Source organism: Megalops cyprinoides, chromosome 11 (genome assembly GCF_013368585.1).
Source record: "Megalops cyprinoides isolate fMegCyp1 chromosome 11, fMegCyp1.pri, whole genome shotgun sequence".
Lineage (NCBI taxonomy): Eukaryota > Metazoa > Chordata > Actinopteri > Elopiformes > Megalopidae > Megalops > Megalops cyprinoides.
This window is the reverse complement of record NC_050593.1, coordinates 30,044,304-30,056,803: the sequence shown is the minus strand read 5'-3', so window position 1 is coordinate 30,056,803 and position 12,500 is coordinate 30,044,304. Positions and strand designations below refer to the sequence as shown.

The following is a 12,500-nucleotide window of genomic DNA, read 5'->3' as shown; positions in this document are numbered from 1 at the left end:
CCAGCAACCTCTTGGTTACGAGTCCTGCACCTTACCACTATGCTACACCGCCGCCCCATCATATGGAATACCTGTTGAATTTGTTCGGCTGTAGCATTTTTATACAGTCGTGACTGCTCTGGGATCTGTAATGTCTAACCCTAACCCTAACCCTGTCCCCTCTCTCTCCCCCTGTCCAGCCCCAGGACGTCCCGGACGGCCACCGCGCCCCCCCTCCCCTCCCACAGCGCAGCAGCAGCACCCGCAGCATCGACACGCAGACCCCCTCGGGCGGGGGCGGGGCCGGCGGCGGGGGCGGGCGGGGCAGTAACCACAGCAACAGCAGCAGCCGCTCTCAGTCGGTGTCCCCCACCTTTCTGAGCGTCACTAACGACACCGGGGCGGGGAGCCCCTACCCCTACGAGGACCTGCTGAGCGACGGCCGGGGCAAAGGTCTGCGCCTCTGTGTCTGTCTTTCCATTACACATCACATCACATCACAGCATCATTCTCAGTTAGCAGACGCTCCTGTCCAGGGCAGCTACATCGGTTATAATGTTTACATATTATCCATTTATACAGCTGGATATTTACTGAGGCAATTCTGTGTTAAGTGCCTTACTCAAGGGTACAGCAGCAGCGCCCTAGTGGGAAACTGAACCAGCAACCTTTTGGTTACAAATCCTGCTCCTTACCACACTGCTACTCTTTGTCCTTTAATTAACCAGGCAGCATCAGCTGAGGAGCAGTTCTGTTTTACTGTGGTGGGAATCAGTTGGGGAGGGAGTTATTTAGTCAGTTTAATTGGGGGGGATTCTAAGATTATGAAACTGAAAGAGCCTGATTGGCTGGCACTGATGTAACCTATGTAGGTCACTCTGGATAAGAGCGTCTGCTAAATGACAGTAATGTCATGTAATGTAATGATCGGGGTAGCGAATCCTCTTCTTTTTGTGGTGCGTGCCATATGACCTTTAATGACCAGAGTGAAGACTTCTGTTTAACGTCTCATCCTAAAAGGCTGTTACAGATAAGAGGCCTGGTTGCAAATGCAGACACCTGTCCATTAGCAGCCTCTAACCCAAGTGCTCCTGTGTCCCCAGACCTGGGCTCAAGCTCCCCTCTCCCCAAGTACGCCTCGTCCCCGAAGCCCAACAACAGCTACATGTTCAAGCGCGAGCCGCCGGAAGGCTGCGAGAGGGTCAAGGTCTTCGAGGAAGCCCCGTCAGTGTTCTTCTTTCCTCATGTTCTTTAGACAGTCTACGGCAGCCATGTATATCTGTGCTTTGCTCTGGTCATAGCTGCGGCATTGTGAAGTCTTCATTCAGAAAGTAGCTAAAACCCTGGCCCTGTCCTTTCTGTGATCTGTTTTGCTGTATGATCAGCTGAAAATGAGGGGAGAATAAGTGTTTTGGACTGTAATGTATGTGAGTGTCTCAATCTTTCGCATTCCCCTCTCCCTCACCTCCAGGCCCAGGCCGTTGCATGAGATCCCGCAGTTCCTGTGTCCTGACAGAAACAAGGTCAACTTCATCCCCAAGAGCGGTTCCGCCTTCTGCCTGGTCAGCATCCTCAAACCCCTTCTGCCCACGCAGGAGCGCCCCCTCAAGGGCTCGGGCGGGATGGGGGTGCGCAGCCTGTCTCCTTCCATGGGACCCCCCCTCGCTGTGGAGCAGGACCAGAGGGTGACCCGCGGTACCAGCACCACCAACCAGCAGCCCTGCCTCCCCAGGCACCTGGAGGAGCCTGAGAGCTAGAGTGCCGCCCTGATGGACAAACCCAGAAACTGCGTCTTTCAGAATCGGAACATTTTTAAAACCAAACCAAGCGCCCGTTCGAATTTCAAAACTTTCTTTCTTTGTTTTTTTCCACACTTTGAAAGGACTGTTTTATAAACCGCCTTCTCTTAATTCTCTACCTGAAAACAAGCAAACGAAATAAGAAAACCTGATTATGCTTTTGCTATGCAGCTTTTTAGTTTGTCCAAAAACAGCAGGCAGACATGGTTGGGGGTGTGGCCCCCATGCTGTAGAGGTGTGTCCATTAGCAGCCCTTACTGTAGTGTAGTAACCGCAGCTGTGCTGTGATACGCACACAGGCCAGGCTCCGCCCTGCTTGGTCACTGGCCCCGCCCAGCTCAGCCATAGGCTCTGCCCCACTCGGCCACAGGCCCCGCCCAGCTCAGCCACAGTCCGCGCATTTCTGTCACAGGCTCAGCACACAGCTGTGGTGGTGGCCTGTGCGTGTGAGAAGAGGACAGATCCCGCTGCCCTTTGTAACAGTTTACCGTGGAGCCTTTTCACAGAAATGTGCTTTTTTTTCCAAAAGTGTCAAAGACGGGTTTACGTTGCAAGGATGTGATTTTGAGGCGCTCTCCGCAAGACCAAGAAACCTGGGTTTGAGACATGCCCAGGTTAGTGAAGGTCTGCAAGCTTCTGTATGGAGTCAAACCCAGGGCCTTCAGATTCTTTCCTCTGATTGGAGGGTCACCACTGGTAGCTCCTCCCAGTTCCTGGGTCCAACCACTGAGATGAGAGGGCAAGGGAATACTCACGTGCCTGATGTCAGAAACCGGCCTGGTTCTCTATGTGTCCGCAGTCTTTAACCGTTTCATTTCCCTGCTTTGTGTGTGCAAAGAGAAGGATAGAGTTGTGAAAATAAGGAAAAAGAAAATGTGTCTGTACTTTGCTGCGTGTGTGACACATGCAGCCAGTGTCATTGTTGCGAAGTGGCATTTAACAGCAGGGCTAGGTGCCCTGTGTAGGAAAGTCTTATTCCGTTGACTCGTTTGAAATGCAGTTTGGTCCAAGTTGAACTTTCAGTGCCAGAGGGAGAAGGGGGAGCATTTGACCAGGTCTTGGTCACCGAAGTGCGAGATGCTCTTTACTGTGTCCCGAGTGAATGGAGAACGTGGAGAGGGCGTTCCAGCAGAAGGCACTGTGACATTCAGAAGGGCAGGGTTTGTGTAGGGCGAGACTTTCATATCCACTCAATTTCTCTCTGTCCTTCCACTTTATATCAAGAGGGAAGTCTGCACAATGCTGTTAAGGAAATTAACTGGTCATATAACAAACGGTGCAAATTAAACTGGGCTGAAGTAGTCATTCCCCTCGTTCTGAGGTGAAACGTATCTGATGAAATTACTTGAACAGGAGACTTCCTGAACACTGGTTCTGGCCCCAAATCCCAACAAAGCTTGCAGAATTGAGATGCATTGTGCTTCAGCATGTCTTTTCAGCTTCAGTCTTTCCTGATGTTTGATGCAAAGTGGCAGAGGATAGAATCATTGATTTTAACTCCATATTTCCCAGCACTCATCAGATAAGTCCACTGTTCAGTGTATAAAAAAAACCTTCATAAATGAGGGAAAGCTGTTACCTCACTATTAGAACCGCAGTCTGTGAGTGTCTGTTTGCAGTTTTGTGTTTATTATAAATCCACTCGCCCTGAGATAAGAAGCGGTCCCACTTAGACCTGTTCCTCACAGTGTCACAGTGCTAGCAACCATGAACACTTCCTGACCAAGTGGACCACAATCCATCCCTTAGGCCTTATTCTTTTCTCTGTCTTTAATTTATCTTTATATTATCCTTTTATTTATTTGTTTGCTTGCGTTGTAATACAAAAGGCTCGTTTTCATATTATTCACAAACAAGAATTCGATTTTTAAGCCATTACAGAAGTGGTAGCTTGTGTAATAGACAGCGTAAGTGCTTTGACCTGCCGCCCATGGAGAAAGCCTCCGCAAACTTTGGCTTTGGAGCTATACGCCTTCGGTGTCCTCGTGTTTGGAAACTCGAATGCAGAATTGCAGTCTGACGATAAAATGTGGCATGAGCACATTCCAGCAACAGATTGTATGTGAGGAGTGAGTGTACTGACTGTCAGGTCCACTGTTAGGCGGCGCTCCTACAGTGTAGAACAGAGGTATCAAGCTCTGCTCCTGGACGGCTTTGTGTTGGCTAAGCACACTTTTAGTTGCATGAGGAATCAAGGTTTTAACTGTGCAGTGTACGCAAGAGATGTTACACTGCAGTGCGTTATGGGAAATGAAAAGAGTCCTGATCATATAAGACTACTTAGGCATTTAGGTCACTTAAGAGCAGGGATATTGGTTCCAGCCCTCCAGGAGTTTGGTACCTCCGGTGTCAAGACACAATTGGCTCCAGATGCAAAGCGGTGTGCTACAGTCCTGGTGTTAGCAAGTTCTGAGCTCCAGCAGTAACATTTCACTTTCAGCTGCGAGAGGACCACTCCTTATCGCGTGACAACGATGTATTTATGCTCTGGCAGTGCCTGGATGCTCTACAGTTGCACGTAGGGAGTCCCCTGGGTTGCTTTGTTGAAGGACTTGTGCATACTGTACCTGGTTCAGATGGCTGTTTGCAGGACCACACAGACCACACACACATTCCCTGTCTTAGTGTCATGTGTAGAGCCTAGTATTATTTTTATGTGGTTTAGTTTGTGGTTCACAATGCTAGTTTGCATCTTGTTTTTTTATGTTAGCATCATTAGCATTGTTTTTAGTCTTAAGGTATTATGTTGAGCGGTAAGGACTTGGTTTTGTACTTGAATATTCCAGCACTTTCCCCAGCTTTAGACCAGCTCAGGCTTCTGGGGCCTTCTCCTAGTAACTTGTCTCTCTTAAATATTTAAACGCAAAATGTCAAAAAAGATATTGGGAAAAAAAGTCCTTTTTCTTCTTACAACATATGACTGCTTATGTAGTTCTGTACTCAGGAATGTATAAAAAAACAAAAACAAAAAAACATTTCAAGTGTGTATGTACTATACTATAGATTATATCAGCTGCACCTATAGCTACTTTTGAGTATATATATATTTATATAGATAAAGTTACTGTATCTTATTCAGGCAGGGTCAGTCTTGAGAAGTTTTGTGACGATAATGACCTAAGATCTTTTTTTTCCTCTTTACATTTAAATGCTGTCAAATCTGTAGAGTAGACAGACGTAAGCATAGCAGAGTTGTTTATAAAAAAGACTTGTCCCCGCTTTGTGAGACAGAAAAATGTAGCAAAGCATCGGTTTTCAGTCATTGTACATGTAAGGATTTGATTGGATACGAACGTTTGATTACACGACAGCCGGATTAATATTTTTTTCAATTCTTTAATTTCTGTCGTTATTTTATTTTGTATTTAATTTACTTTAACTTCATTTCCTCTCTGGTGTGAGTGAACCAAGGCTGTCTATACGTGAAAAGAATAAAATTGCACTTGCTCCCAAATGATCCATGTGCTTTTATTCGCAGGGCTCAGGTCAGTATATTCAGTTTCTGTTTCATATCATTAGTCTATATTAAATATTGTTTTTTGTAGTTTTAGCAGAGACAATGTTTTAGGAATTGCTCATTTTTAATATGGCCAGCAGCCATGCCACCCTGTCACTGCCTCCCCACCAAACAGTTCTACTTAAGTGGGGCTGTGCTTGGTTGGTCCGTGAACAGGAGACATTTTGGGAAAACCAGGTTACTGGTGTGGCCAATAGAGCTGGAATTCTTCTCTCTGGATCAATAAAGTCAAACGGCCCATTTCAGAGATAGGGACAATGTTCAGGATGACCCTCCCTCTTTGGGATGAGACCTGACTCACCGTGATTATTAAAGATCTTATCGAAAAGGGTAAGATTGTTGGGCCCAGTTTGGCTACCCTCCGTAATGAGTTGGTGATATGCACCTTGCAGCCTCCGCAGTTTCTGAAAGCGGCCCAACGGTAGGAGCAGGAAGGTCTTCAAGTGTCTTCGCTGAGCTCATACCGGCAACTTATCAGGTGCAAAGGACCCATCACGCGCTAGACCACTGACCAGACAAGACGGGATCATTTTAATCTGGTAAGATTCAGCCATCTGCCTTTTACTGAATGGAAAAGCCTTAAAAGATGTCAGGGGGTCAGGAGTAGCAGGTTAACCTGCAGCAGGAGGACAGGGACACAACTGTCATGTACTTCAACTGACATGTATTTACACTGAAAAGAAACCGTCACCATACCATGACAAAAACGTTGGTTTCTTTTCATTTGCATTCCAATTTATATTTACTTCAAAAGAGTGTACGAATGGAAAAAAATATGTATCCAAAATTTAGCCCCCATAAGAAGGAACAACCTTTTCCCTTCTTGGCAAAACCAAAGCTTTTTCTATCATCCAGTTTAACATCCAGACCAACTCTGTCAAACTCTCAGAGGTCAAATTGTGGTTCAAATTACAAGCCATTTAGCTGTAGATTTTTAAACACAAGAGGAGAGTTCAGAGTCCAAAAGAACTGAGCTAAAAGACCATGAGAAGTTTATTATTTCAGGAGTTCACAACTATTAGTAAAACAATTTTCAGCTTCCTGTTTAACAAAGTTTGACATTTGAGCAAACACAACAATAACATTCTTAATAATAAGGAAATAAAAGGCATAGTTGTAAAAAGTTTAAAGCATCTGTGATTGATATACATTCTTTTCAGTATAATAAAAGCTGTCAGGGCCAAATCTTTCATCCACTTGATGATACACACTGCAATGTGTAAACCACATGGGGCAAAAGTTATATGCTTCCATCTGACGCTAACTTGTCATATGTATACATGTATGACTTCTTCAGCATACCAAAAAGAACTCTATGCAGTGTTAACATTAACATCTTACTCTCACAACCACAATAACATTAATATTTAAACTCCTGATATGAGGAAAAGCATACTTGTGTCACAGCAAAATGTTATATAAGGGGGGGGGGGGGGGGGGGGGGACTTCAAGCATGCTCCATCAGTAGTGTTGAAAGTTGTACATGAAAATGAGTAAACTGTGCTTTGACCATTTCACAGACAGATATCAGCACTCAAGCGGCAGGCAAAATGTTCCCTGCTCCCAAGCAGGTCACTAAGTTAAAGGACACCTGTGTGCTAACCATGCTGGGTAACCCCCCCCCCCCCCCCCCCCCACGCCCTGCAGCATGGCTCGCTTTAGCGGTGCTGCCATTAGCATTAGCGCTATTTCCTTTTGTAAGTATATGATCCTGCTGAACACCCCTGTCCCCACCCCAGTTAAACAGCCCCCTTTCCCAGGCCCTGCTCTGCTTAAGCCCCGGCTTTGATATGTGCTCTGCTTCTTTTGGCAGCCAGCACTTCCCCCTCCTGACAGCCGCCACCATGTGCTTTCTGCAGCGAGTCAGGCAGCCTTCCATGTTTCCATGTAGCAGTAGGAGCACAGTTTAAAAGACGCATTTAGATCGCATGTGGTACAGCAGGTAAGACATTTAAACACCCCCGACCCCACACCCCCACACCCCCATCCCCTTCCCTTTTTTTCCAGTGTCCTCCTTTAACAGGGATTTTACCCAGATAGACCGAACTACAGATGATTTTGGTGCTTTCTGGGATTATAAATGCACCTGAATATGAGATGCAGCATAACAATAATACTTTAAATAATACTATCATTACTGTTTCTATTAGAATCTCTTACTGGAGTTACATATGGTCCACAGCAGTGTATAATAAAAATAGACGTTAGCTCTTTATTTTCAACCACACACCTAAATATGTTTGCTTTTTATTCCAAAATAATTCAACACACCCTGCTTCAACTGTCATTAAAAATCTTTCTTAATGAGTAACTGAAAGAATGTATTCATTCACTGCAATGAGAGTCAATGATTAGTGTAACTACATAAACTCCTCTCCCCACTTCCCCCCAGACCCTGTGCATGTGTGTGTGTGTGCGTGTGTGTGTACGTGTACGTTCAACCTTGCTTTGCATATTTGACAATCTCTTCCCATTGATTTACTCATAAAATAAGAAAGTAGTACAGCATTTAAAATGTTATATATTTTTTCACTTCACTTTCACACTCACAGCCAGGCACATGCACAATCCAGTGTGATCACATGACTCTGAACACATTCCAGAACACTCCGTGGCACCCAACATTCTGACTTCTTAACCTCAGATCAAGACCACAGCAAACTGCAGGAAAGTGGTGATTACTCAGCAATGGGATACTCAGTACTTGGTTAAATATATATATATATATATTTTTTTTAAGAGAAGCCTCCGATATCCACACAGCCTGACTGATGCTTTCATTTTGTGGTGGTGTTAAACGACATAGCTGCGCCCGTGAAAAGAGAACAAATGAAACCATGAGCCCATCTTCCCTGTAAGAAAAAAAAAACTATGTTCCAGTCCACCTTTTACCAAAAAAAACCCAGCTACTAAGATACAGACAAATAAACAATAAAATAAACAAAGGATCCCATCAGCTGCCTCACCTAAATGCTCAGTACGCCCCCACTCCACAAAGTACTTACTGTTGCTAGCAACAAGACACAGCAGCTATCCGTGAGTATGTTTCTTAGCCGACCAACAAGAGCACACCAAAACACCACTTTTCAGGGATTAACTGTAGTTGTTTTTAACAGCAGAAAAGGGCCCATCAAACCTCAACTGGTTCCATGTAGCAGTGTTCTGGATTCTTAGCATCATTTTCCGAGGTTCTAGAGACATGTAATCACCCTTCCCCAGCCTCTCATGAAGTACGCCCCCCAGCCTGGCTGAGCAGCACCCCGAGTGTGTGCGTGTATGCTTCACTATGCACATGTGCATTTTCTGGAGAAGACAGAGAGAGGAAGGGAGAGAGAAACAGAGAGAGAGAGAGAGAGAGGATGCACTCTTTCTCTGCTTCCTCTCACACACACGCACACACGCATGCACACACGCGCCGGCTCCCCTGCCGTGCTGCTCCACGGTGCCCTCCTCAGGCGGTGAGCAGCTCGTCATCGGAGCGGCCGATGGCGTCGGGATTGGACAGGGGGTCCAGGTCGGCGAAGAGGTTGAACCAGGCGGACATGTCACGGGCCGAGCCGGCGGGGACTGTGGGAGAAACACAGAGTGAGACACGCACACGCGCACGCACACACACGCAGGCGCACACACACACACGTGCGCACACAGGCGCGAGCACACACAGGCGCACATACACACACACAGGCGCGCACACACAGGCGCATGCACACACACACAGTCACACACGTACAGCAGGCCACAGCACACAGGACAGGCCATCTGTCCAAGGAAGCTGCTTCCCTGCAGGCAGCCTCAGGATATGGCTGGGATGGCTCTTACTCCAAAGCACAAACAGCCCTCTCTCAGACATTTACTGTGTTCAAGATTTACACACAGTGTAACAAATCAGAGATATAGATCACCGCACTGTGAGATCGTGTGTGTGTTTGAACAGAGGAATTCCCATTTGAGAAAAATATCACCTGAAAGAGCTCACACACCCCACTTAGAGGACAGTCAGTGAAACAGCAGCAGCCACAGCAGAGTTTCTGAGGAAAACGCTGCCACAGGTACCTATCCACAGCCATCCACAGCCAAGACGACCAAGGACACCATTACATTACATTTCACTGCCGTTTGGCATTTTCATCTGAGAGACCGGTGTTGTGCAAAGCTTGATCAATTCAAGACACACTGATTGGGTCAGAGCAGGCCTGAACAGGATTACCTCTCTATAAACACTGCTCTGTTAGACCAGCTTTATTATCTTAACATACAGACTCAAGCAACACTGAGCTCTTCTTGTTTTTCAGGGCGCCGGTCCACAAGCAGTGACGCAACCACCAGCCGGAGCAGAACAAGTGACGCCACAGTTTGCAGAACATTAGATCCCAGGCTGAGAGAACTGACTTTTTCCTCAATGAACTTCAAAACAGACAGACAGCGGCGCAAACAGAGGGCTTTAGAGGGGGTGATTTTATTAAAGAGGGGCCCCTGCATATGAGTGTGTGTGGGGGGAGGGGGGGTGTGAAAGGCATCTGAGACTATCGGTGCAGTCATGCACGCCGTCCAGTCGAGCCCGTTAGAAAAGCAGGCAAGGGCCGTTCACACGGCAGACGGCGCGGGGGTTCTTGTCCAAACATGGGCATTTTTCCCCAGAGACTCCCGGCCCCGGCAGCCAGCGCTCGTCTGATCGGCATGGAAACAGCCCCAGCTCTTCAAAAGCGCCCAGTCATCACAGTGTACAATCCCCGGCACTCGGGAACCTGCCCGGTCACCACGGAAACAATCGCAAAGCTCACAGAGCCCGGTCATCACAGACACCGCATCCGTGCCACAAAAAGTGCACTGTCACCACTGTAGCTCAGCTGAGATGACACAGTAGCTTTAGGTCCCTACTCTACACCGCCAGTGCTCAATAGGTTCACTGGTGTTTATTATAACCAAGGATTTAATTGAAATTAGCTGTATGCATTTCAGAAATTGAGTACTTCTGCTAATAAACACAAAACCACAAGCACAAGAACAGCTTGGGTCTACTGCATCTAGGAAGCAGACAGGGATGAATTTGCAAGGATGCAATCTTTATGGGACTTTTGCCATATCCTTTTTCCCCTGTCTGCTGGAGTCCTTACTTTTCTGCAATCACAGCACCCTGCAGGGTTGCAACCCTCCCGGAGGCCAGAGGAATCAGAATTCACCCAGGAACATCTGCTCTGAGAGTAAACAGCCTTTTGGACGATGACTCATTGAAATAAGGTGTTTTGAAGGCCTGTCTTAACATGTGGTAGGACAGATGTCCATGGTACCTTAACAGTGCGTTGGATCCTGTCTTAACAAAAATAAACAGCGCTTTTGACATCAGAATATATGGTCATTTCACACAGTCTATGGCACTTATGGACCCTTCTACCAAAGTAGCTGTTTTTTTGATGCCTTTGCGTTAAAATAAAGCCCATTTCTTAGAAACGCAGAATTCCTATGGCAATGGTAGATCAAAGTCCAATTCACTTTGGCCAATGATCACAGCTGATGGTACCCTTTGATTAATTAAAAACCTAACTGCACCTAACTCGCTTATGCAAATTGTAAATTTAAAGAGCTCTCACCATTGGCTGTCATCTTGGGAGCACTTTGAGTGGGTGGAGCCTGGTCAGTAGACTGTGGGGGCTGAAGGGGAGGGGCCTGGAACATTGGCGGGGTTGCCCAGCCTGCCGAAGTTAGAAAGGTAAATCAGTACAAAGGACCAGTCCTGACATCCAAACATCATCCAAAAGAGATGTCCTGCCAGCAGACTATGTGAATAGAGTAGATCTAATTAGCACTACAATGATGTACCAATCACAGCCCAAAAAGCACAACATCTACATGAAGGCAGCTGTGCCCGGTGCTCCTTCTAACACAGCGAGAAGCAGACAGCTCCTCCAAATCTCTAGGGGGCAGTATAGGAAAGATGGCTGACCTGTGGAGCTCAGGCTCTGGTCCAGGAGCTGCGAGGGCAGGAAGCCGGAAGGGCTGGAGAGGTGAGAGGGGGAGAGGGCGGGGGCGGCCGGGGCGGGGGCGGGAGCAGGGGCAGGCGGAGACTCGAAGCAGCCGAAGGCGTCCTGCCACTCGCGGCTGAACTCGTTGCTCCCTGCTGGGCCCGGGCTCAGAATCTCTTGCAGAAAGGACAGGTCCGCCCTCTCTCCATCCTCCTCTTCCTCCTGCTGCTGCCGCTGCTGCAGCTGGGCAGGCTTCTGCTGTGGGACATCCAGGAGCAGGTCTCTGGCTCCTGAGGGAGAGGGAGAGAGGGAGAGAAATGGAGCAGAAATGTAGAGAGAGAGCAGAGGAGAGAAGGGGAGGTATAACAGCAGAGAGAGAGAGAGAGATAGTGGAAGAGAGACAGGGAGGAATAACAGCCGAGACAGAGAGATAGAGAGAGTGGAAGAGAAGGGGACGAATAATGGCAGAGAGAGAAAGAGTAGAAGAGAGAAGGAGAGGAATAATGGCAGACAGAGAGAGACAGAGAGATAGAGTGGAAGAGAGAATGGGAGGAAGAAAGGCAGAGAGAGAGAGAGGGGAGAGAGTCAAGGGTTTGAGACCAAGCCCTCAAACACAACAAAAATGAACAGAGAAGAAACCTGAGTCATACCCACTGAGAGTCACACCACAAATGAACAACGCAGGAAGCCCCTTCACCGAAAGCAGGCAAAGAAAGCTAAGAGCAGGAAAAAAAGAGAGGGACGGATACTGCTGCACATTCCAGCAGACAGAACGCAGAAATAGGCCTGCGCTAGTGAGGCCAGGGAGGGCAGCTCCGGGAGACAGGTGCTGGAGCCCGGGCAAATGCCAGAGTTCTGCACACCGGCTCAAAAGGCATTCCCTGGCTCTGGCTAAAGGACGGCAGGGGTTAGATAAGGTGCTTCAGCTGCTGGAGTTAAAAAAGAGCTGAGAAAGCTGGCCACTTCTGGTACAGCACAGAGAGAGGCCTGCACCTCCCTACAGTACAGAAAGAGGTGAGTCAGGTCGGTTTTTACCCTGCCCAGAGGATGTTGTGGGGATGGGCTCCAGGGCTCCCCCTGGTGGGGAGTGGATGAAGCCCATGCCGGCAGCAGGGGGCGCTGTGGGCGGGGGGAGGTGAGGTGGTGGGAGCGGGGTTGGGTCAGGCGTCATGAGCAGGAGGTCATCATCAGTGTCAGGGGCACTGAGGGGGCCGGTGAGCTCACACAGGGCTGGGTCACACACAG

General features: G+C 47.7%; 2 protein-coding genes across 6 annotated transcripts in view; one reads left to right on the top strand and one right to left on the bottom strand.

Annotated features, from left to right (window-relative positions):
- The window catches only part of LOC118785327 (protein FAM117B-like), a 38,876-nt gene extending 33,653 nt beyond the window's left edge, over positions 1-5,223 (top strand). Inside the window, exons 6-8 of the mRNA XM_036539916.1 lie at positions 180-432; positions 1,083-1,203; positions 1,451-5,223. Of these exons, the coding sequence (XP_036395809.1) occupies positions 180-432; positions 1,083-1,203; positions 1,451-1,736 (660 nt within the window). The 3' untranslated portion in view covers positions 1,737-5,223. The remainder of the gene's footprint in view (positions 1-179; positions 433-1,082; positions 1,204-1,450) is intronic.
- A 3,427-nt stretch (positions 5,224-8,650) lies between these two features.
- Positions 8,651-12,500, bottom strand: part of ical1 (islet cell autoantigen 1-like) — a 16,560-nt gene continuing 12,710 nt past the window's right edge. For 4 of the 5 annotated variants that reach the window (XM_036540966.1, XM_036540965.1, XM_036540969.1 and 1 more), the window contains 4 exons: positions 12,291-12,485; positions 11,237-11,545; positions 10,884-10,985; positions 8,651-8,862 (listed from right to left, as the gene is read on the bottom strand). In XM_036540966.1, the coding sequence (XP_036396859.1) occupies positions 8,747-8,862; positions 10,884-10,985; positions 11,237-11,545; positions 12,291-12,485 (722 nt within the window). In that variant the 3' untranslated portion in view covers positions 8,651-8,746. The remainder of the gene's footprint in view (positions 8,863-10,883; positions 10,986-11,236; positions 11,546-12,290; positions 12,486-12,500) is intronic. The other variant, XM_036540968.1, reaches the window with a different exon arrangement.